The sequence below is a fragment of the Nipponia nippon genome, unplaced genomic scaffold (genome assembly GCF_047370975.1).
Source record: "Nipponia nippon isolate SJK-2023a ecotype South Korea unplaced genomic scaffold, ASM4737097v1 scaffold_13, whole genome shotgun sequence".
NCBI classification, from domain to species: domain Eukaryota; kingdom Metazoa; phylum Chordata; class Aves; order Pelecaniformes; family Threskiornithidae; genus Nipponia; species Nipponia nippon.
The window spans coordinates 16918966-16942951 of record NW_028262324.1 but is presented as its reverse complement, the minus strand read 5'-3'; the positions used below and the strand labels follow the sequence as shown (position 1 = coordinate 16942951).

General features: G+C 46.5%; 1 protein-coding gene across 6 annotated transcripts in view; it reads left to right on the top strand.

Moving 5' to 3' along the window:
• Positions 1-23986, top strand: part of CTNNBL1 (catenin beta like 1) — a 56158-nt gene that overhangs the window by 15685 nt on the left and 16487 nt on the right. For 3 of the 6 annotated variants that reach the window (XR_015703011.1, XM_087750026.1, XM_087750024.1), the window contains exons 5-11: positions 712-797; positions 3152-3245; positions 4142-4233; positions 7515-7587; positions 7868-7926; positions 8673-8821; positions 15060-15241. Coding sequence is in view for 5 of the 6 variants with exons in the window: in XM_087750026.1 (XP_087606152.1) it covers positions 712-797; positions 3152-3245; positions 4142-4233; positions 7515-7587; positions 7868-7926; positions 8673-8821; positions 15060-15241 (735 nt within the window). In the remaining variant the exon portion in view is untranslated. Of the gene's footprint in view, positions 1-701; positions 798-3151; positions 3246-4141; positions 4234-7514; positions 7588-7867; positions 7927-8672; positions 8822-15059; positions 15242-23986 lie in introns of all 6 variants that reach the window. The other 3 variants (XM_087750025.1, XM_087750029.1, XM_087750028.1) reach the window with 3 other exon arrangements.

The following is a 23986-nucleotide window of genomic DNA, read 5'->3' as shown; positions in this document are numbered from 1 at the left end:
GTGGGACTCGAGCAAGATTGATCAGCGTGTCTGAGAGAATAGGAAAGTGGGTCTAATGAGGTGGAATACGTCTCCTCATACAAGAGAGCTGTGCAGCAGTCAGGGGAACCGTGTGTTTTGCAGCCCAGAGTTAATGAGTGAAAATTGGGCTGGCAGAAGCTATGCTGTTCCTGCGAGGTCCGCGGTTAGAGGAGCATGCTGTCCTAATTGGGCCAGGCAGAGGGGGTGATCGCTCCTGCTCCCTCCAGCGCCCTTGTTAGCCGCGTGCCATATCAGGTTAGCAGGGGTATCGCTGAGAACAGAATACCCAAATCAGATTATTGTAACTCGTTTCTCTTTGCTTATATTCGGTCTTGACAATGCAAGATGGTGCCTAGTTATACCAACTCTAGCCATTTTGATTTGAAAAAATAAAAAAAATAAGTATCACCAAGAAACAGTAAAATTGCCTGATGCAGTAAGCACACAATCACTTTTATTTTTATCATTCCTAATTGTTAGGATTCCCTGATTTTGGTGCTTAGGAGGACTGTCTGCTGAAGTGGTCTCTGTGCTCTTGGCTCTGGTGGTCTGTGCCCCACCGCTGTAATGTGCTACCAGTTGTTTTGGATCGTGTCGTGAGCACTCTGGCCTGAGAGCAATCTGCTTTTGATATTAAATGTGCCTGCCTCTCTGGTGGTTGTCCTTAACACCTAGCACATGTTTCCATAGCTGTGGTAGACTTGCTTCAAGAACTGACTGATATAGATACTCTCCATGAGAGTGAGGAAGGAGCTGAAGTCCTCATAGACGCTCTGGTAAGTAGTAAACTCCAGATTATTTTAATGCCTGAAGAACATCTGCCTTATACAGCCCAGCAGCGAATACTCTGAACTGCCACGCTTCCTGCAGCTGTGGTTATCCGTATCGCCAGCACCACCAGGAAGGTAGCCAGGTCAGGAGCCTGCTCCCTTGTAGCTGAAACGCCGTATTGAGGACCACGATGGGTGTTTTTAATGGAATGCCAGAGTTTGGGGAGTAGGTTCTTCTTGCACCTTGTCTACCACTTCTTTTTTGGAAGGAACATGCTCACGTTGCAAAATCTGTGTAGGCTGGGAGACTTTTTTGTGCAGGGAGGGGGAATGCAGTAATATTTGTGACTTGGACAGCGTCCTACTGAAAATAGGAGCTTGATTTGCATTTTTCTTCCTTCTTGCGGAAAAGGGCGACCTCTGTTCACCCATGAAAAACTGAAATTTGTGGCAGGGATCAGATTGTTATCTGAAGGAGAGTGGGGCCACTGTGGTATTTCAGTCTAACCTCTTGCATGGGAGACCAGTAGTCTTCTACGCAGTAACTCTCGTTTCAAACCAAAAAATCTGTGCTTGAACTGGGACATCTGTTGTTACAGTGAGCGTACGTGTTTTTCTTAACAAGAAGGAAGAGTGTGAAGGTTTTCGTGTAACAGAGCTAATGCGTTTTAAGGGTGGAGGAGGGTTTAGAGGTAATGATCCTTTTTGGCATAAACAACCCCAGAAAATTATCTATGTGCAGTAGAAGGTGCATTGCTTGGTGTTGAGCGCTCCCTGCCTGGTTAACTCTCTTGGTTGCCTCTTGGCCGCCGTGGTGGTGGACTTCCCCTTTTCCTGGCGTCTGCACTGGATGCCTCCTGCTCCTCGGCTGCGGGAGGAGGGTGCCGAAGGGAGCAGAAGCCCTCCAGAGAACCGGTGCCCAGCAAAACTCGAGACTTGCATGTCTGTCCTACCTTTGGGCAGCTTCTGCCTGTGAATCGCTGTGTTTGTGAATCACTGTGGCTGTGTCTTGTTCTGTAACTATTATGTTGAAATTGAAAGATGGGGAATTACGGGTTTTCTTTTGTTTGCTTTGTTTGGCTGCTCTGTTTTCTGCAACAATCCTTCTTGTCCAGTCACCATAACGTTACCTTCCAAAGGTTAATGACAGTGGCCCGGAGCTGAGTTCCTCCAGCTGGCCTCTGGGCTGTTCTTAATTACTCTGCCTTCATGGAGAGATTGCTGGATGAATGAAGTGGTAGAGAGGCACTGCTAGAGAAGATGTTTTCTATAAAAGGTGCAGAGAGGTAGTAAATCAAGCAAAGTTCGTTCTCTGTTTTCCTTGTCACCAGCCCACCAATAACAGCCAAGTTTTAGAGGTTTTGTTGTCTTCTTTGAAAGAAACAGGTCAGGCATATCTTGGAGAAATGTTTAGATATCTGCTTTTTAGATTACTGTGGGTTGGTTTGTTTGTTTGTTTTTATTTGTTTGTTTGTTTTTTTAAGAAAGTAGGTATAATGTAGGGTATCTGTGAAGATTGTTGCACCACCTTCCACAGCAGCTGATACTTGTATTTTTTCCACGTGCTCACTGGGCCCAAAGCTAGTTAACAGTGTTTGAATTGGAAATGTTATTTTGTTTAACTTTTCCAAGCTCGTGTCCACAATGGAAAGTTAGCCAAAGTCAAGCTGGACTCCGTCCAATTGCAGCTGTAAAAGCACACTTGTGTTGGCTTTCTGATTAGGAGGCTCCACCTGCAGATGTGGGTTCCTGCTGCTGCTGCTGCTTTGTCTGGGCTTCGTTAGCTTGCTGAAGGCAACTTGGTGCATTCATCTTGCTAGGATTTAAATGCAGGGCTTCAACTAGTGATAATTCAGCTTTTGGATTTGAATCTGCGCATGTGAGCGTGGATTCCTTCAGCTTTTTGTACCTATTGAGGTGCAAGAGGTAACAAAAATGTAGGCAGGCCAGCAGCTGGAAGCGGAGCTGCGTGCAGAGCTGACAGCTAGCCCATCCGTGGTGGTTTGTGGTGCCTCACGCTCAAGAATTTGAGGGATTATAAATCAATCAGGCTGGTTCAGGAAATAAGACTGTGACAAGGTGCATGTTTTCCTCCAGATGTGTTTCTGTTTAATCTGAAACACAAAAGTTGTTTAATTAATTAGGACAAACACAGTGGCAGATTTACTTGGTGAATCCTTTGCTTCCTCTGAGATTTTAGAGCAAGATTGTTAATGTTTTCTGAACATGTCTGGCAGGATGTTTCAGTAGGGCTTATTGATTTTTATTATTTATTAACCCCCCCGTTCGTTCTCCTTCACCTTCCTCTATTCAGTCTTCTTTCTTATCTTTTTGTCTTTCCCATGACCCCGGTGATGTAGGTGGAGGGCCAGGTCGTGGCCTTGTTGGTCCAGAATTTAGAGCGCCTGGATGAAAGTGTGAAAGAGGAAGCCGATGGTGTCCACAACACGCTGGGTAAGCGCCGTTGCACAGCCTCTCGCTTCTTCCCGCGCTTTGTCCGCGGGGGCGGTGGGTTATCCCTCCCCTTCCTTTCCTCCCTACCGCCTTTCCCCTGGAACTGCCAGCGCTAGGGGTGAGGACCTAGAGCAGCTTTCGTTCAAGCACAGACTTAACTCACGGCGAAGCCCAGTCCTTTGAGCCAGCGTTTGTCGCACGACTGCTGGTAAGGTGCCTCTTCCCGAAGTGGTTGTGTTAGGGAGGTGCTGGTACACGGATGAAACTGTGCACTGTGCCGGAGGGTGTGCGCTACCGCCTGTGTATTTACTATGTACTTACCTGTGAGCTCCACTTACGCCGTTATGAGAGCTGTTTATGTCTTAGCAATATATTTAACTTTCAGGTAGTAAAACATTTGTATTTCATATGTACATCATTACCTCTCTGTTCCCCAGTCCTTGCACAGCACAGTAACTGCTTTGCAGTGTGTCTCTGTTATTAGCATTTAGACCATCATCCACTCCTTTCAGTCATTTGGGATTGTAATCTCCCGTGGACTGGAAGAATGAGAGACTGGAAACAAGAGTTTTGGAATTTTTCCTGCTGCTGCCATTGTTAGTGAGCTGCCTTGTGCAGTGAGAATTGCTGCTGGAGTAAAGGGAAGTATCTTAGGTTTCTTCCAGCAGGAGCTAGTGTCACGCTGAGGAGGGACTGTGTGGGCACTGTAAAAACTGAGAGAGTATCACAGACGTGAGCTTAAGTCTCACTCAAAAAAAAGGTAGTTTTGCGAATAAGATGTAACTTCGAGAAGAGCAGTGCAGCCCTAGGAAGGACCTGGCAAAGCAGCGTGGCTAGGGGCCTGAGCTGAGCTGCAGGTGCGGAAAAATGACTGTTTTCTGTGCCTTTCTTCTCAGCAATCGTTGAGAACATGGCAGAGTTCCGACCAGAGATGTGCACAGAAGCTGCGCAGCAGGGCCTCATGCAGTGGTTGCTCAAGAGGCTGAAGGTGAGCTTGTTTCCCTGTTGTCATTTGGGAGATACCACAATAAAAACGGACAGGCCACTGGTCTGGAAGCTGGTGTGCCTGAGATGGTGTTTGGCACGATATTAAAGGCCCAAGGCTATTTATTATTGGCTCTTTCCATTTGCATAGGTATCTTTGTCACACGTTCTAACATAAATACAGTGAATTCAAGACTTGCCTTAAACTGGGAAGTATGTCTCTTGTAACTTATTATAAACTAGCAAAATGGAAGGAGTTGGCTTTATGTGTAAGAAGCCCCACACAACCTGATGCAAGTCTGTGAGTAGAAGTAGTCTCATTTTTGTAGTGTTTGCCTGGCAGAGTATTTGTAATGTTGAGTCTTCTTGAATGTCTTTGGGTTTTACTTGTTTCTGTGAGAGTTGTTCTTGGCAACGTGTCCCTGATCCTGCTGTGAGGACGATGGTCTTTCCTGCAGAGCTGGACCCTTCACAGCGCTACAAAACAGCCCTCGGGCTTCGGCCACTGATGTGGTCGTCCCCCGTAGCTGCAGCACCACTGTGTTCCTAGCTCGAGCATCAGAGTGCTAGAGCTCTGCCAGTGCCCACCTCCCTTCTACAGACCGGTTAGTATGAACTTGAAACGTGGCTTAAAATAAGCCAGTTTTGTGCACATGTGTGTTGGAGAAGCCAAGTTAGGCGCAAAAAGTTAGAATTCAGGGTTTGTATCCTCTGTGGTTTTAGTTTAAATGGACATACTTCTGTCTTGTCTTTATATTGTAAACGTCTTACAGTAGAAGGTGTCTTTTTTCTGTTCGTATGATTCCTGTATGGTGGATTTCTGGTCTGTGGCTGAGACCTGTAGGAATATAAAAGCTGACCAGTGAGTGGGGAAACTAATAAAGACCATTTTATGCCTTTGCTTCCTATGTTTCTAACACTTTTTTGAGTTTCAAGTGGTGTCTTTGTTTAACTGCTGCTGGTGGTGGCTTTTCTTTGAACTCATCTAACTGCCTTTTGAATTCAAAATTACTGTTTGATACTCCTAGCATCCTGTGGCAGTGAGTTACACAGTTTAACTCTGTCTTGTGTGAAAAGATGCCTAAACATTCCCTGGAAAATACTGTAGGAAAGGAATTGATAGTTCAGCTCTCTTACAGAGCTAGTGAAGGACATTGAGCAAACAGATTCTGGCTTGTTCCTAACCCTGTTAGTGAGGCATTAGCACTTCCATACTTAAACATCTTTATGGTTAGAAGGCCTCTGAATCACAGAAATACTCTCATCTGCTTTGGAAGTGTGCAGATGCCTCTGCGTGCACCTCATGTACTTGTCAGCAGAAGTAACCTATAATTTCTCACTACAGGTAGTAACATAATTATATTCATTTTGTTTAAAAACAAAAAGTGAATTTAATTTTATTCCAGGCAGGTATGTACTGCTGCCTACCTTGTAATTACTCTAGCAGCTGAAAGACTTAGAAACTTGGGAAGGCAAAATAATCACAACTTGGATTCCCCTGCTCGGTGCCACAGAAAATGAATGTTTAAGGCGTTCAAAACCTGGCGCTGAGCATGTCTTTCCGTTGCCCCGGCGTGCGTTAGCTTTGTCTGGGTTTGGGGACGGGTGATCAGGCAGTGCTTTTTCTTGCTTGCACGCCGTCATTGCGGGGAGCCGCACGCTAATGAAACCCTCGCCCGGGCGCCTTCGCTATTGGCAGCTCTGGGTCTTGAATCTCTCGCCCTGACAGATGTGGTTAGGATTAAACCAGGATCTCGGCACCTGGGTAGAGCGTTGTGCTGCTGAAGAACGTCTGCGGGATGAGTTTTAAAACCAGGGTTCTGTCTAGGCATCGGTAAGGACATCTGGCACACAGCACAGAGCGTGAATTTCTGTTTTCTGACTACATTTCAGGTTGCATAATTGTATTCTGACTGTCAGAACTGCCTCGGAAAGCTCCGATGGAGAGCTTAATAGCTCGCTTCTCCAAACATAAGCAGGGTTTGATGATGATGTGTGCAGCCTTGAGAGAGCAGGGCCTTGTTTCCTAACGCTTGCCGTAGGACAGCAGTGGTACGCACCGTGGTAGGAGCCAGCAGAGCCGTACAGCACCGGTGCCCACCGCCTTCCCCCTCTCCTGCCACTGATTGCTTGGGAGGGTGATGTGGTTGCTATAAATACCATCCCCTGCAGAGCGGCTGGGGATCGTTCAGCATGAAAAGCTTCGTTTAAAGTCAATACTTTGTGGCGTTTGGGATCTTCCTGCTTTTCATGCTTTTGTGTTGTGCGGCGCTGGCATGTTGTGACCTTTGCTTTGGTAGCAGGTCGGGCTCGTTGGCCCTGCGCAGGCAGGTTCCCTCCGTCACGCTGCGGGTGGCCGTGCGTTTGGGGAAACAGTTCGGGGTGACAAATGGTATGTTTTAAGCCTAGTACTTGCTGCTTGGTTTTTTTTTTTTTCCTCTTGAACAGTGGAATACAAATAGCTGGTAACCAATGATTTTTAAAATTGTTCTGTTTATTTTATAAGTTCCTTCAGCAAACCAGTTTGCATTATGATCCGATGGGTTAATGTTTACTCTGTTTCTGTAGATGAAGCAGCTTTGGCAGCATGCAAAACCATTGGATCCAGTTCAGAATCCCACTTCAGGGGTTTATTTTTTTCCTTCTGAGGGGGAAAAAAGTTAAACATTTTGGTTTCATTATGACTTTTTTTTTTTTTTACCATATTCGAATATGGAGGGAATGTATGAAACGAAAGTTACGTGACTGTGCAGGCTAAACCGATCTCACGTCCTTCTGATTGTGACGTTGTGATCCTCGTACAGAACTCTGGCAGTTGCTCTTTAATGTTACTGTGATGGGTTTTCTGAAATTCTGGTTTTGGTGGCAGGTTCAGACTTTCAGAGTAGGGCTACGCCCATGCACTCGTATAACATCACGGAAAATCTATCACGGGAAAGAGATTCTGTGTTGCCCACAACTAGAGGCTGATCTTGGGGGTTTTGAGCCAACTTGGTCAAACCTACTTATGTAGGACAGCACGAAGGGTCAGAGCCGAGTTTCTACACGTGCGTGCATGAGCAGACACACAGACAGACAGAAATACACACGCCCTGCCCGCACCCCATCACCCCTGAATCGGAGAGAATTAATACTGTTTTGTCACTGAGGCACACTGCGACATTACTGCTGTTGTGTTCTGGTTTGTGTTGCTCATACGTTTGGTGATTTGATTAACGTGTTCTTCAAATCAATGAAACAGAGAGCCGTGCCCTGATGAGCCTCTTGTTCCTTCTTCACCAACAGGCTAAGATGCCTTTTGATGCCAACAAGCTGTACTGCAGTGAGGTGCTGGCCATTTTGCTCCAGAATAACGATGGTGAGACGTGCCTCTGGTATCGATATTCTGCTAGGGTAGGATCTAGGCTTCTTTCAGATCACAACAGCACTCTTGTGCCTTCAGCTTCCCTTTGCTCGCGCTCGCTCCCGCGCGGGTGCTCTCTCACGTGCGCATGCGCCCTCTCTTCCTCTGCAGCTTTCGTACTCTGTCGAGCCGTATTGATTTTGTTTGCTGATGTATCAGTGTTAGATGGCTGTAAAATCTGACAGTTAGCTTCATTTTTCTCTTTCTTTTCCCCCTTCCCCCCACCTCCGTCTAGACAACAGAGAATTGCTTGGGGAGCTGGATGGGATCGATGTGCTGCTTCAGCAGTTATCTGTGAGTAATTCACATATGCCCTCTCTACCGTCAGGAGGCTCGCAGGCTGGGTGTGAGGAGGTGGAACGGATTCTGGGTGTAGCACTGTCCTGGGGATCTGTAGATACTGAAATACAGCAGTGCTTTATATTTAGTGGTGGCATAGTCCCTGAATAACTTCCACCTGAGTGTATCATCCATGGTAAGTGAGGTTAATCCCTGTTTTAAGAATGTTAACGTTGAGATACACAGAAGTTAAATTATTTTGTTATAATTGCATGGCAAGTTGGAGACAGGCAGGGCTGGAATTTGGCCGTCTTCAGCATTCCCTACTCCAAGCACTGGGCTGCGTTGTGCCTACGTTTGAGCTAGCTGAAGGTACTGTGTTCGTAGTTCACTTACATTTCTTGAGGTGGTACTGTCTGCGGCCCCCTCGGGTACGCGTCGTGCCTGGCAGCTCTCTGGTAACAATCTTACCCACGTACTTGGAGAAGTGCGCAGTCGGTGAGTTTGCCTTGCCCTATGGAGGCCCTGCGTCGTCCTTCAGTCGCGCGTTAGGCTGCTGCGCGTTCGTTGGCGTACAGCCAGGGCAGGAAAAAGGGCAGCGGAGTTACAAGGGAGAACGCACCGGTGACGTGTATGATTGCTGCCTTACGCATCTCGGGTGCTGAAGGCTTGTGATGCAAAATGTTTGTGTCTACTCTACAAGAGCGAGGACCAAATTGGGCCCTCCATTTTGGGGTAATTTTGCTTTCTTTGTCATGCAGGTGTTTAAACGACACAACCCTAGTACAGCAGAAGAGCAGGAAATGATGGAGAACCTGTTTGACTCCCTTTGCTCCTGCCTAATGCTCAGTTCCAATCGCGATCGCTTCCTGAAGGGCGAGGGTCTGCAGCTGATGAACCTGATGCTGAGGTACCCAGATAACTTTGTGATTTTCTTGCCTGCTTTCGACGTACCAACACATGTTCTGGCTAGATATTTGTAGTTTTCCATTCATAAAATTTCTGTGCTAGCGTATTTGTCTGTCTTCTCTTTCTTTTTTTCCAGTATGTGAGTCGGACCTTCTCAGACGTACAAGCTCTGCTCTTTGTCTTTAGCTTTGTTTCCTAAGAACTGGGATTGCTACAATAGCTGCTGGAAAGTAGCAGTGCAGATCTGTCTGGCAGACACCCAGATGAAAGCATGCTGTAGGTCAGGCCGCTAATCCTCTAAGGGTTTAAACGACCCCTGTGAGGGTAAGAGAGAACCCTTGGATGTCACGAGGGAAAACGTTTTTCCTTTTGTTCCCCAGTTCAAGCTTCACTGTGTTGTGTATCCTCTGAGCTGGTGAATTTTTGTGGATGTTGATACAAAAATTGCTTTCGTGAAATAAGTAAGCATTTCTTCTTGTGACATCTTTTGTCACACTGAATCTCCAGCGCTTCTCTGCTCTCTCTTCACTTTTACTTCCTAGCCGGGTACTGAATTGTGTCTTCTGTGCTGACTGCCTTCCTCCAGACCTCAGGACAGGGCGCAGCGGGGCTCTGTCTGGCTTTCCCTGGTGTGCTCGGCTGCGTGCCGTGGCTGCTTAGCAAACGCCAACGAGAAATGACGTGTTCCTGCAGTGCATGGCTGGGTAATGTGCAGCAGCGGGGAACTGAATAAATAACCAAACGTGGATTATTCAAATAGGAACACTGGGTTTTCGTGAGGCTAATTAAAGAAAAGCTCCAAAACTAAGTATGAGAGCGCAGCCTCCCTCTGCCTCGAGTACTAAGCTGCTAAGCTAGCCTTGCAGAACTAATTACTTGGAGTTCTTGTGCCGTGTGGGTGGGACTCAGTGTTTGGATTTTTAATAGCTTTTCCCCCGTTTTTGGACTCTGCTGTTTACCACTCTCTGTACCAGGATCCCAGCTGGAAAATTATGACAAGAGGAAAATGTCTCCCTGGATCTATTCCCCCCCACCAGTAGCTGTGAAGGGGCTGGGAGGGACAAAGCATGACTTAACTGCCAGCAGCAGCTATGTCTAATGGAAGGAGTTTCCAAGACCTCAGTCTTTTGATGCTTAGGAACCTAACCTATTCCGCAGTCTGAATGGGATTGGTAAAGCGACAATGGAAAAAAAAGTAACAATTCACAAAATATTTTCTAGAAGCCTATCTCACTACTGTCCATAAGCATGCACTATACTGACAGTTGATTATTTTATTTTTTTTAAACTCTTCTAATCTAGTTCAGATAAGTAGAAAAGCTGAAGTTGTTCTTACCTGGCTGAGCGAATAATGAGAGTTGGTAGTTGACTGAGTCTTATCCCCAAACCAGCTCCCTTCTGGCCCTGATTTGTCCTGTACTAAATCTCATGTAGAGAGAGCAGCACCTAGTTGGACAGAGAGAGGAAACTTCTTGCTTCTGGAGATGTCTTCAGACTAGAGTTGAAGGCGTTAAGCTGGTACTGTTATTGCTGATTCATGTTTTTCCTCTTTTGAAGAGCTGCCAACCACTTTTCTTAGTGTTTCACACTATCCATGTTGTTGACGTGTCAGTTCATTCCTATATGCAATTTTCTTTTTTTGTCTTAATGCTCCTAATGAATGAAACGTCAGGATTCTGACGCAGGTAATCATGCGTGTAACCTAAAACGTGAAATCAGTGATACGCAGCACGTGCTTAAAGCTACTTCCATACGTCAGGCTGACTGGCCAGGTCAGAGCCGCGATGCTGCCCTGAAGCTTTTACCTCTGCTAGGGGTGGTATTTCCTTATCGGTGCTGTAAGCTTGCTTCTGGTAGGCATGCCGCAGACATGGCTGTAGCTGTGATATTTAAGTAGTTAACTCAGATCTTCAGGACTGCAGGACCACAGTGCTGAGCTCTGCTATCTGTTGGCATCTCTTGAAAACCAGCTTTCTGGGTTCTAAGCGTTGGTGCTTTGTCAGTAGTAAGAGAATGAATGATGTTAGAGTCAAGTGCTCTATGGAGAGCATAGGAGGCGATAAAGGTAAAAGCGCTGGTTTGTGGTGGTGAAAATTAGGGAATGGATGCTGGGAGAAGGCGGCTACGTTAGGAGGAGAAGCTTTGGGCACGCTCAGCGGCTGCCGTGGAGGGGTACTTGCTTTTGCAGGTCATGGTGTGATTGAAGGTAGAAAGCTCTGCTGGACTTGGCGCTTTGGTGAGGAAGAGAGAGCACGTTTCTGTAGCTTTCAAACCTCCACACAAAGCAGAGTGTCTGAGAACTGATGCTGCAAGGTTTTGGTGTTTGTTTGCTTGTGGGTTTTTTACATATTTTAATATCCAGAAGATATTAAATGGCTGTTAGTTCTGTTAACCTCTGTTATCATTGGGAGTTCTCTTGGTGCATGCTCAGAAGCTCTTAGGGGTGCTCGGTTTTTCGTGGACAGTGCTGCTTTGGTAACTGCAGGCCAGCGCTGAGAATAGGGAGTGAACCTTGCTAGCTGTCATCTAGAGAGCTGCACCGGTGTGTTACGCTTCTGTATCTTCTCGATACCTTCATGATAAACAAAAAGAATAGAAATGCCGTTCAGTTGTGATTGACCACCTCGCCCACAAACAAGGCAGAATATTTTTCTCCCCTGTCGGTGTCCTCTGAAGACTGGGGGGAGAGATCTGTTATTTTTTGTTTTTACTTTGAAGGCGGTTAATCGTTGTACCATAGTCTGTACAGATGAAAGGACAAATAAGCAAAGCTGTAACTTTATTGACATGATGTGAGATAGATAAGCTGTGTGAGAATAAAGATATCAGGCTTGAATCTCCATTACTGCCTTTGAGAACATAGCATTCTGTATCTAGTGCTACCCAATACGTCTAGCCAAGTTGTTCTGTTAATAATGGTCATGCACACAGACCTGCAGAGAAGCATAGCGTCTTTCAGCTGAGCATTTAACATGCTTGAGAGATTCCTATAGATAGTAATGAAAACAGGGCTGCTTTCCATTATGCTGAGCCTTGAAATGTATGGCCGACGGCAAAAGATTATGTGGTATTTTGTGAAATTCTACTAGTTTATGGGGAGACAGTGGTAACACCTGAAAATGAGGACAGTGTGGCCGATGTGCTTTATGTGCCTGTCCATAGCGAGCCGTGTCCTGGCCTTGGTGCGGCGGTCTCGGGCTTGCGGTGTGGAGGGGGACTTGCAGTTGGCCGCTGGGAGCGGAGCTTCCCCGAGCTGGTACGTGGGAGGTGGGCAGAGGGGTCTGGGAGAAGACTGGATTGAGAAGGACGGAGCCTGTGGCAGCAGAAATGAAGTAGGAAGTTTTGCAGTAGGATGAGAGCACAGGTATATATATAATTACTTGATTTGCATCTCTGCAGCAATGGAGGCTTGTTTATTTTATGGAGTGTCTTTATCAAAAATAAGATGGTTTATCAAGGTGGTAGCCACCAGTGGAAAGCTTATAAATGTCACGTAGAATTAAATTGTTTTGTTTGGTTTTTTTTTTTTTTGGGTCAGGAAGCATCTTTTAGTACACGGTCCCTCAGCCTTGCCTTGGTAACCTAAATGCAGTTTACCTTACAAAGCCGAAAGAGAGAAAAACAGGCTTGTAATGTCAGTTCCCTTGCGCACACTGACAGGAAGCTTATTGCTTTTGCTGTAAAATTGTGTTAAGGTTTGGAGGAGATGCAGCCGCTCGGTTCCCAGGGGACGTGTCAAGAAGATTCTCTGTTGCATAGGAAAAATGACGTGTGGCTTTCCCAGTCACTAACCGAAGGCGCATGGGTATGCACATAGACAAATGCAGCAACGGGAGCTTACGGAAACGCACATCACTTGGGCAACACGATTTTCTCTTCTGCAGCTATTCAGTGGCTTTTCTTGACCCTCAGAAAAGCATTTGCTGCTGTACAGCACAAACAAGGTGAAAATGGACAATGCTGTACAGCTCCCCAAAGCTTGACTATAGCTATTTCAGGGTATATTTTTTTATGATTATTAAAATCCTTTTATGTTTTCTTGTCCTGCTGTTCCTAATGACCTCATGGAAACTTAGACTGTCTCTTTACTAAATCTTCTGGTTAATTAAGCAGAACCATTTTATGCAGCAGTTTTCCGGGAAATCTAATATTCTGCTTTTGCTAGGATTTTGGAAAGTGAGAGATTGTGTTATGCTAATGTGGAAAGTCGAAATAACGTTAGCATGTCTTCTTTCTGAAATAACAAATGTACCAAGAGAGTTCCTTCAGATGTAAAGGTATGACAAGGAAGAAAACAATGGTTAGCAAATAAAGTTGTAATCCAGAGCTCCCTGTGAAGGCTGAGGTCGCTCCCTATTTGGTGATATTCACGTATGCTTGTCTTTGAATTAGCGTTCAGCTAAAAGTTACCTCAATAAACACAGATGAGACTAAGATAAACTGCTTGCCCTCCGGCAGAATAAATATTTCAAATAAAATCAACTCTAGACAGTCCAGTCAAGCAGGTATTGATCTCTAAAAGCCTGAACTTAAACCCAATGAATATTCCAGAGATCAGCTCTGTGCAGCCTTCCTAAATGCTGATCAATATGCAATTACTTCCCCTGAAAACTTTTCCTATATTGTCTGCCTAAGTCGTACTTTATTTTTGGCTCCCTGTAGAGGGGCGGTGGGGTGCTGAGCCCCCTCCTGCACTGCCCTCTGCTCCTGCGCAGAGCTGGGCGCTGCGCCAGACCCCAGCTGCACGCGGTGCCTTCAGCAGCCGCTTCGTGCCTGTCGGAAGTGCCCGCGTCTGCGCTGGGCAACGTAACGTTCTTTGAGGCTAGGGTGTTAATGCGTGGGTTTTTAGTTTGCGTGTTGTTAGGGGTTCACAAAGGTAGATCTCCAGAGGGAAGGTGTTTTCCGCAGCTCTCTGGAGCTTGGGCTTCAGGAAGCCCTGGACGAGAAGACCCTGCTGACGGACGTGAGGCCCGGGTGGCCGGACGCGGGGCGGCCCAGCGTGTGCTGTTTGCAGGCGGGCAGGCTGGTCCCGTGCCGCTGGGTTTGGCAGGCGTCTGTAAGGGCAGCATGGGTGCTGCCGCCTCCACGGGGGGAAAGAGGAGGGGGCTGAACTGCCCGAGTGGTTTGCTCTTTGTAGATCCTTATTCCAGGTCCGCAGGAATATCCGTGCACCTTACAGCAGTGCAGAGCAACTAGCGTGTGTCCGAGGAGAATTGTTCTCTCATCTCTCCAGGGGAAGAGGACGGCTTATTCTGGGGGGGTTTACTTTTATATGTGCATGTAGCTATGTGTTTGTTAGAGAACAAATTCTCCTAGAGAAGAGGAAATCAGAGGAGATGGCCACGTGCTTGGGGTGGAAGGTGGTGGGGCTTGCGACTGTCCTGCCCTGGGAAATGTCCTGCTGGCCTGGCCGGGCCTTTGGGGATGCTGGGGGCTCTCCTGCAGCTCGCGGTAGCTCCTGCTGACATTTACCGGGTCTGTTGGTTTTATGGGCTGTATTTGCAACTGCTTTTTCAGTTCCTGTTTCACAAGATATTTTAAATTTTCCCCTGGATGAATTATAAATTCCTCTGTGTCTGGTTTGAGAGCTACAGGACTTTTGGAGATCATTTTCAGACCATCTGTGTGCGATCAGTGGGAGTTACCAGCATCAGCATTCTGAACTCGCAGTAAAACAGAATGGCCCAGAATCTATCTGCTTCCTTCCAAACGAGATTTCTGGAGATGGGGTTTTCTTCATTACACCTGACCACCAAGCTACGCTTACCAAACCTACTCCTTTATTAAACTGAATTATTGCTAGATCTAAATCCTGATCTTTTTGGGGTGGCAGTATTTGCCTTGTGTACCCAACCCAGTGTCCCCTGCCGTTTTGTGCTAGTGTTTGTAAGGTGGTGAAGAAATAACTTCTTCAATAGCCAAGAAATAAAAAATAAGAAAATAAAACCATAACAATAAACTATATAAAATGAAATAAAAAGAAAATGGAAAATAAAAAGAAATAAAAGACATGTAAAAAGGAATAACCAAGAGAATAGTCTCAACCATAGTTTTGAGAAGAGTATTTCTCGATATAATGTTTCAGCTTCTTGAAGAAAATCTTGCTTAGAGCTCGTGCTCCGACTCTTCATACGTTCCTTGTCATATTCATTTCCCTTTTCATGCTGTCTCTTTAAAGTAGCGTGGTCCGGAGCTCCTCGTGTCCCTGAAAAGTTTAACTTGCAGCTTTCTTTTCACAGAGAGAAGAAGATTTCCCGCAGCAGTGCCCTGAAGGTACTGGACCACGCCATGATTGGACCGGAGGGCACAGACAACTGTCACAAGTTTGTTGACATTCTTGGTCTGAGGACCATCTTTCCACTCTTCATGAAATCACCCAAGAAGATAAAGAAAGTTGGAACAACTGAAAAAGAACACGAAGGTAGGCATGTTTCCAGATCCTTCTTGTCCTGGAGGAGGTGAATGGAAGGCTGGCGTCTGAGCAGCACCTGCGAGGAGGAGGGAACGGCACACCACCGGTCTTTTCAGGGCTCCTCCTGCAGCTTTCAGGTCCAGGCAGCCTGCCCGCTCGCTGTCGCAGGCTAGTGGTTGATGACACACTTGCCCTGCTTGTTTGGTATCAGCGGTTCCTGGTGATTCCATTTCATGTGCTGTTAATAAGTTACTTCACTCCTGTAGGGTCTGTTGTTTGAAGCTCTGACTCTTTGATGCAAAACTCTTTTGAAAAGAGTAATGAGGCAACTACAAATGTCACCTCAAAAGCAGTGTTTTCATGGCTCTGAGCACTGAAGTGTGACTCGATGAACATCAGGCATTGCAGAAAGAAACTGCATGCTTTTGAAGTTGCCTTTTTTTTTCTTTTCCTTTTTCTATTTTTTTCTCTCTCCCTTGGAAAACTCTGCTTTAACAGAAGTCTGCTGTGGAGTATTACTGCAGGACCTTATGCTGAACTGAATCTAGGGTCAGTCCCTCCTGCTTCTGGTAACATTACCTTTTCCATTTTGTTGATAATTGACTTTGTCTTGGAAGAAACTTTAAATACTGCCAGTGATGCTTGAGGCTTTGTGCCAGTTCATTACTCATCTCAGTTCTATGAAGGGTGAATATTGTCAAAAGCTGAAGAAGTGTGAGTGGGTCTCAGACTTGCCTAGTATCCATCCTTAAGTCTTGCAGCAAACCGAGGGAAAATTGAAGGAAACGGCAACAAAACAGGAGCTCTAAACCCAAATACCCTGCGTTAGTACTGTCCTCGCAACTCGGGTGGACCCAGATGTCCCAGTGCTCTCCACAGCAAAGGCAGGGAGACCCTGCCTCCTGCAGCCCTCGCCGGGCCTTTCTCTGGGGGCAGCTCAGTGGGCACCTGCTTCTCGTCCTCCCTGAGGACAGGGCGGTGAGGAAGAGGAGGGGCAAATCCAGCAAGTTTTCTTCTTGAAAACTGTGCCAGTGGTGAGCTGGTAACTGCATTCGTTCTAGAGCACCAACGTTAAAAGATGATACCGCTGTTAACGAAGGAGCGGCTTGGCCAGGCACACGTAGGCTGCGACAGCGGCAGAGGTGGGGCTGCGGCGGACGGTGGGTCGAAGCAGGAGCCGGCAGCGCCCTGGGCTGTACGTGCACGGGTGGAGAGAAGGGGCTTACCTGCAGCGCAGGCCCGCCGCAGGAGCGATTCGCACACAGGCTGCCAGTGCTGGCTGCCTTATCTGTCTTGTCTTGTGTTGCTTGTCTTGGGTAATAATGGTGGGGAGGAAATGCTGTTGTGTCTTCTGGGGTTTATGCAATAAAATTGCAGAGAATTGCACTTAGGTGATGGATTTAGGGGATGTTTTGAAGTCTTCATTTGCAGTATGAAAATAAGGTTGTTTAATTCTTACTGAGAGAAAGCTCGAGCTGGAATACGAGCTTCTGAGTAGAGATCTGGGTTTGTGGTTCATATCGTTGACTTAATTTTTCAGTTTGGGAAAGTGAGTTAATCTCATCTGCTTCGTCTTGAGACTGCAGATGACATCTGTGTGCAGTCCTGGCTACTGTGAGGATTAGGTAGCAGCCTGGAAAGCCCTAACAGGGTCAGTCCCTAACTATTTCTGTGATAGGAAATAAAGCAAATCTGCCCTCAGGAAAATGGAGTGATCTGTGCAAACAGTCTTCATATCATACCTCCGTCTCATTAATATTCAGAAGAAATGGAGGATGTTAAGACGAGTCCAGAAATCGGTTTTATTAAAATAAACTCTCCCTAAGACACAGTGGTAGAAGTCCAGTTTTCTCTGTTTTGCATCGCTGGGCAGGTGAGTTACTGAATTTCTAACGACGGGAGTTAATTGAGATGTTCAACAGGGTTCCCCTGGAGCCTGTCACAGACATTGGCCTGACACGTGTATAAGCAGCGTAGTATATGTTTTTGCTTTGCCAAGTGTTGCACCAGCAATACAGTAATGACTCTGTGCTCGGGGGCACTGCTGGGTCTGATGGCCGGCTCCTGCGAGCCACTGGCTGAACAGGAATGCTGCAAAGACTCCTTGGCGCCTGCTGGTTTTCAGGGACATGGCGCAGGCCTGGCGTGATTGAGAATCAGTGCCCTCTGTGCTGTGTCGGTCCTAGGAGCACGCTTCTTCCTGCGTCTCTCTTTGTTTATTTATCAAAAAGCATGCTAGCGTTCAGCCGTCTCTTGTCATCTTTTCTTGTAAAAACTTCATCCTATGTTCAAACTGTTTAAAAAAAAAAAAAAAAAAAAGAAATTAATTAGAATGATCCTCTTGTGCTAGGAGAGCATTCGTGTATATGTCAAATAGAGGAATGTATTCCTTTAAAGGATTAACTAGAATGGCTTTGTAGCAGAGGCATCAGTATTTATTAAAAAGCAGTCCTAAGGAGCTGCGCTGTGAAGGCGTTCCCTGTAATGCCATTGAGACTGCCGTGGGACAGACACTCGTGGTTATGCTGCAAAATACCAGCTTCGTAATGGGCTGCTAACGCTGCAGCCTAATTACACCCGCTGAAAGGACAGCCCGGATAAAATGCTCCAGCACCGGGTGAGGTATCGAAGAGCTCTGCCAGAGGTGTCTGGCCACCGAGCCTCGGCCTCCTCCGCCCGCCCCGGGCGTCCCTTTGTCTGCGGCTGCACGTGTGCCGCCGGGCCGCCGGTACCGCCGGCGGCTGGGGCCGGAGGGTGCCGAGCTGTCGTTGGCAGCAGAGACCCTGCTTATTGGGCATACGATGCTCACCTTTGGAGTGCAGAGTCTTTCGTGTGTGTCTGGTGGTGCTAGGAAAATACTCCCCTTGTCTTTATTTTATAGTATTGTTGCTTTTTACATAAGAGAGAGTCTATAAAATAATGTTTGTTTTATTGTCTTGAAGGCAGTGTTCTGAATGTGACAAAATAATAAATACCCTGGTGAAAAGAAGTTTCAGGGTGACTGACTTGGTGAGCTTTTATTTATTACAGAAATTTATAATCCAAATTAAATTTTATAAAAATAACTTTTCTGTAATGTATTTCACTCTTTTTTTAAAAGCTCGCATAAAGGTGCCAGTGCTGGTTAGCTACATTTTAAACACTGTCAGTGTTTAAAAATTATTTTACTCTAGGGAGCCTGTGAACAATTTAAATCCAAACTGCTCATATTTATGCTTCGTACGCACTGTGTAATTAGGAAAAAAGAAAGGGAAAATTTCTTAACCATCTTTATGGATGATCTGAGCCTGAAGATTTGGCTGGTGGTGTCTGACTGACTGCGCATTATTTGCAATTGAATTTTGTCTGACTTTGTATAGATCATGATATACTTCTGAGGGTATCAGGTTTGGGAGAAAAAAAATCTCATTTGAGGCAATTTCCCTTTTTCTGAGGCAGTGAAGCAACTCAAAGCAGAAATATTTTGCAGTTGAAGACAAAAGTGGCTTAGAGGTTTCCTGTGTCTGTGGGCTCAAAATACTTGTGAGTAGCCGGCCGGCTCGGCCAGCCTTAAAGAGAAATAGCCCGTCGCTGTAGAAAGTAGCGTGTCTTGGACAGGGTTTTGTTGGGAGCTTGTTGAACGGTGTTAGCGGGGTCCCCCGAGATGCTGCTTGGCAGTGCGTGGAGCGGATGGAAAGGCGGACGAGGCAGGTTGTAGGAGGTGGGGAATTAATGAGAAGTATTACTGCAAAAATGCGTTTAATTCCATTGGATGCTCAGTGTTTGGTTTTGCGATTGACTGCTCCCTGCAATCTTCCTGATTAAGGACTGTGACCCCTCTGGTAGTGTCATCCAAACGGGTGTCAAGTCACAGACCGAGCGCCGCGTACAAGGTACGATACGGCATAGCTTGGCCGTAGCCTTTCGTGTGGCTCATCGTATGGTAAGGAAGGAACACACGGTAGTATAATATAGCCTACCTATCGTGAGCGTGGGTAGAAAGGTAAAGACCAAATCATGGAGAAAACGTGCTCTTGGTCAGTCTGAGACTGGGGACTACATCATACATATAAAATGGTGAGATCCGCCATGTTACAGGGGTTTGTGCGTTCTGACGGGGCACCCGGCGAGGAGCCCGGCTGCCTCGTGGCTTCGGTGGACCTGAGCTGGAAGGGCAGAGAGGCGAGCGTCTACTGTGCGTGATTGCAGGGAGCGAACGGGAATTTGGCTCTGGGTGGGCCTTGACATATATATAGGGTAAGATTTGAAATAATGCTTCTGTATCATGAACTTTGAAAGGCAGGGGATGCTGTACGAATGTCTGTGTTCTGAAAACTCTCCTGTCGCAGAGCCAAGGGCCAGCTTATCTTCGCTGTCCATAAGGGTGCCGGGTCCCTTGGTACTGGACTTCCCACAGCAACAGTCGAATCGAAGCGTTGGGTGATAACTTGAAATTCTTGAACAGTCTCAGTGAGCTAAAAATGGAGAAAACACAAATTCCTTCTGAATTAGAGAGCCTGTAGTGAAGCAGTCATAACTTGCTTGATAGGCTGTATGTTCTCCTGCTCTTTCTCAGGACAGTTATTTGCAGTCTAGTTTTGCTCACTTGGAGAGTCTAATGAACGATAAAAGGATGTTTGTCCAATTCATCTTCGTTTAAATGCCTTCTCTTGACTTAGATGTCAGTTTTACTTAGGAATGCTTAATTTGATAACCTGAGAATTAGTTCAGCCAATTTCCAAATGAGAATTCCTGTCACTGTGGTTTTCTGTCTATTTGCCCTCTAAAATAAGAAAGCCTCTTTTGGAGATGCATGATAATCTGCGAGGCCTCCTACCCTGGTCTTTAGAGTTCTGCGAGACGCTTCCTTTAAAAAACAACAGCGGCAAAACCCATTTCTTAATAAATATGCTCTTACTCCTTAGTAACATAACCTGAAAGGCAGCAAAGCCCTTGGAATGAATACCTGCTGCAGCACCAGGCTCCCTGGGCATGGAAAAGTGAAAAGGCAGCAACAGAAAAATGGCCGGATAAAGAGTGAACCCCCTCTGCCAGCCAGCAGAAAATATCGTTCGTGTGGTGGTCTTCTGAAGGGAATGGCTCGGGAAGGCACCAGTCTGTTGAAACAGAACTTTATTATGCCAATTTGTTATTTCACCATCAGCCCTCCAGCGTGCGACAGGAATCTGTTACGTGAATGAGCCATGGTGCTGAGTACAGAGTTAAATTTACCTCAGTTAAAGTTAGCGTTCTCTGTTACAAGAACGTCGCAAAAATAAACTTTCTCAGCTGATAGAAAGGATTTTGTTTTATGTTCAGCATGATGCTTGGATTCCCGCTCAACAGGGGCATTCTGTGCAGCTTTTTCGACCTCTCCAGGCCCCGCTTTACCCATCAGTAAAATCAGTATTTCTTACTGTTGTCAGTATTTTAAGATAAGATTTTTCTCGGCAAAATATTTGGAGATACTTCAGTGGGTTACTCTTTAAAAGTGCAGGGTATTAATGCATATGAAAAGAGGTAAGCTTATTAGGTGCTACAGCACTGGGATAGCATGTCCCTGGTGCCGCCTGTAATTCTGTAATGAACCAGAACGCTAGTGGATCCTCCGTGACTTCACGGGCTGCATCGCAGAACCTCTCTCTGAACGCGTTTCCTCTGCACCCAAAGCTGCGCAGAGGAGAAAGCAGAAGTCGCCTCTTGGCCCTCCGCCTCTGCTGCGGGCTCAGGCTGGCTCGGGCGCACGCCTGCTCCGGGGCGTTTGGCTGTGCAGCCTCGGCACTCAGTGCCGGCGTCCTCCCTCCCGCAGCTGGGGAGCTGCCGGTCCTCGGGATGGCCAGGGGCTTCGCCCAGCTTTCCCGGCAAACAGACGTGAAGCTGCGGAGTTTTGTGTGTAGGAAGGGTGGAAGTTTCTGAAAGAGGTGGCTTTTTTTCCTGGTATTTTCCTGCTCCTAATTAGAAACCACAGTTTATCTTTACAAGACAGAAGGCTCTTAAATGTATTCTGCTGGGTTCTCCAGAATACCCTGCTCGCCCACCTAATGGCTGCTGTCCCCCTGCGCCCAGAAGCCTGCGCCTTCCCCTTCCCCCGGGAGGATGCCTGCCTCATCTGCGTCACTGTTGCAGGGGAGCGTGCTGGAGCTTCCTCCCCTGCCAGGCAGATGTCCGTTATAGTGAAATGTAAAAAAAAGGAAAGGGGGGGGAATAATAAAGGCAGAGGAGTGTAATGTTACGGCTTGATTTGACAGGACCTCCTGCTGTTGCAGCTGCCAGTGCCAGCCATGGAATAGATTAATCTGTATTCCAACACGCCGCAGCTGAAGTCAAGATCGATCTAATTAGGGTGTTTTAAACACTGCTTGCATTCTGAAGTCTTCGTGCCTGTCTGGAGAGGGAAGGGCTCCCGAGAGCTCGAGGTGATCCTGGTCTGCGCAGGACTCTGGTGCAGCTGGGTGAGCAGACGCGATGTGACCTGCCGAGGACCGGGGGTGCGGCTGGCATGGCACAGCAGCATCGGTGATGGGCGCGTGCCGGTGAACCAGCCGATGGGGCAGAAAACAGGGTTATCTGCTCATCAGAAAGTAGCCTCTCTCTTCCCTTATCCGTGAATATGTGAGATTTTGGGATGTTTATATGAAAAAAAAGTTGTTCTCGATGGATACTAGCTGCCAGCTGATAACTGTTATTCCTATAAAGGAATCTTTGGCGGTGCTGAGCATGGCTCCTTGTGGTGTTTGCTTTCAAAGGAAATACAGTTAGTCCTTCTTAGAAATGGGGGCTAGGCAGCAGCTTCTGCCTCTGGCCTTGTCTGTTGTCCTCCTTGAAAGTAACTCTTCTTGTGCCGGTGCTATGGGCTTTGGCTGAGCATTGGCACGGTTATTTAGAAGTTCCCAAAATATTCAGAGGCAGGCAGGCTGCCCGAGGCATCGCCCGAGGGCCATGTGCAGCTTGTGGCCTCTGTCAGCCGAGATCAAAGCTGGGCAGCTGCAGGTTTGCCTTTCTGAGGACTTGGAATAGCACCAGCTACTAATCGTTTTCCAAAGAAGATCCAACCCAGAGCAAGTATTTTGATTATGGGCTTCTAAAATTTTGCACATGTGAGGAATATATTGGTGCAGTCCGTGGGAAAATGGTGAGACCCCCACGTCTGCAGAAACCTTCGCTCCCAGGTTAACACCGCTCACTTCTGATGGCTTGTGCAAATGCTTTAATTCATTGAATAACGGATTGAGCCGCTGATCCCATCGCACTCCTCTTACCCCAAGGTTTGTCCTGATTTTGGCTGGTGTCCTTGCACGTGGATGTTCATGTCTATTGGGCCAGGAGTTGCAATGTGGCATAACTGTGATTTTTTTTTTTTTTTTTTTCAGGGGGAGTATGAAACACACTAGTGCATTTTTTTCAGGAAGCTGATTTAAAAAAAAAGGTTTAGATCAGAAATATTTCTGTACAATTTTTTTTTTTAACATTTTGACCAGGCAACTAAATATTTCCTGGATTTTCTGGAGCAATATGTTGAAAGAATAACCTTATTCTTAAAAAAACTGTGTCAGCTTCTTTAGAATTCTCAGTAGTTTTAAAGATTTTATTGATAAAATGGATAAAAATCTGCATATGATCACCAAAGCAAAAATGATGGCTAAAATACATGTCCTAGTAAAGGAGTATTGAAAAAAAGCAATGAAGTTATATCATTGGTGAGACTATTACTACTAAAATACTGTGTCAACACTTCTAAGCACTTCCAAAAAAAGAAGGTTTGGGAAGCACAGTGTGAAATACGGAATGCTGGCTTCTTTCTAAAACGGCAGAGCATCTGTTGGGATGTACTCTGAAAAAAAAAAAAAGTCTTCATTTTGTTGTACTCTTTTTTCTCCTTAAGAAAATAGGATCTTGCAAGGACTCTGGAGGCTTTTACGATATTTTTAATGTAGACACTTAATTTGGTGTCGCTTTTTGTGGAATAACTGTTTCTCGGCAGCGCGAGCGTGCACCGACGTACCCAGAGCCATCCTTCACCCCCACGTTACCCTGTCGCAGTGACGGAGCAGCCGCGCGGTGCTGGCCACCCGATAAACCTGTTATCTCCGCGGCTCCTCCTGCCAGCAGCTCTCCAATCTCTTTGGTACATGAAAAATTGACACCACCTCAGGCAGAAATCTGTTTCTAAGGAAGCTACATTTATAAGCAGCTAATGGAATGGGGGGTGTGCGTGCGTGTGTACAGCCTCTTCTGTTTGCTGCCCTCGTGTAGCATGCAGATAATCTGTGCTACGGAGAGGGCAGACGCGGCTTGGAGAGGCAGCCTCTGTGCCTTCACCTTGCTGTGAGAGCGTAAGCTGGCAGCGCAGGAGCTCCCTGCAAACGCGTCGGTGTCGCTTGTTCTTTGTGCGCTGGTGCAATCGATCAAGGCTTCTTGTGGCTCCGGGCTAGGCAGCGCCGTGGAAATGCGTGTTAAAATGGTTTGATGGCAGTAAGATGATGATCCCTTTCCTCTGCACGTTGCATTTTCCTCTCTGAAAATAACAAATCTTGACACCCCTTCTCCTCTCCCCACCACTGTGGGTGAGGAAATGTTTATGGCCATTATTTTTCATCAGTCTTAATCAGCAAGATTAAAGTGAGGACATCTTGGAGAAGTTAGTTTTGCATGCATTGAGATGTCTAAAACATAAGGTCTGTGCTTAATGCAGACCTGCAGGCGGGAAGCAATACCAAATGATTTGGCAAGGGAGAGAATCTCGTGCCTCTCTCATTTGCTTTGTGCCTTTGTGCT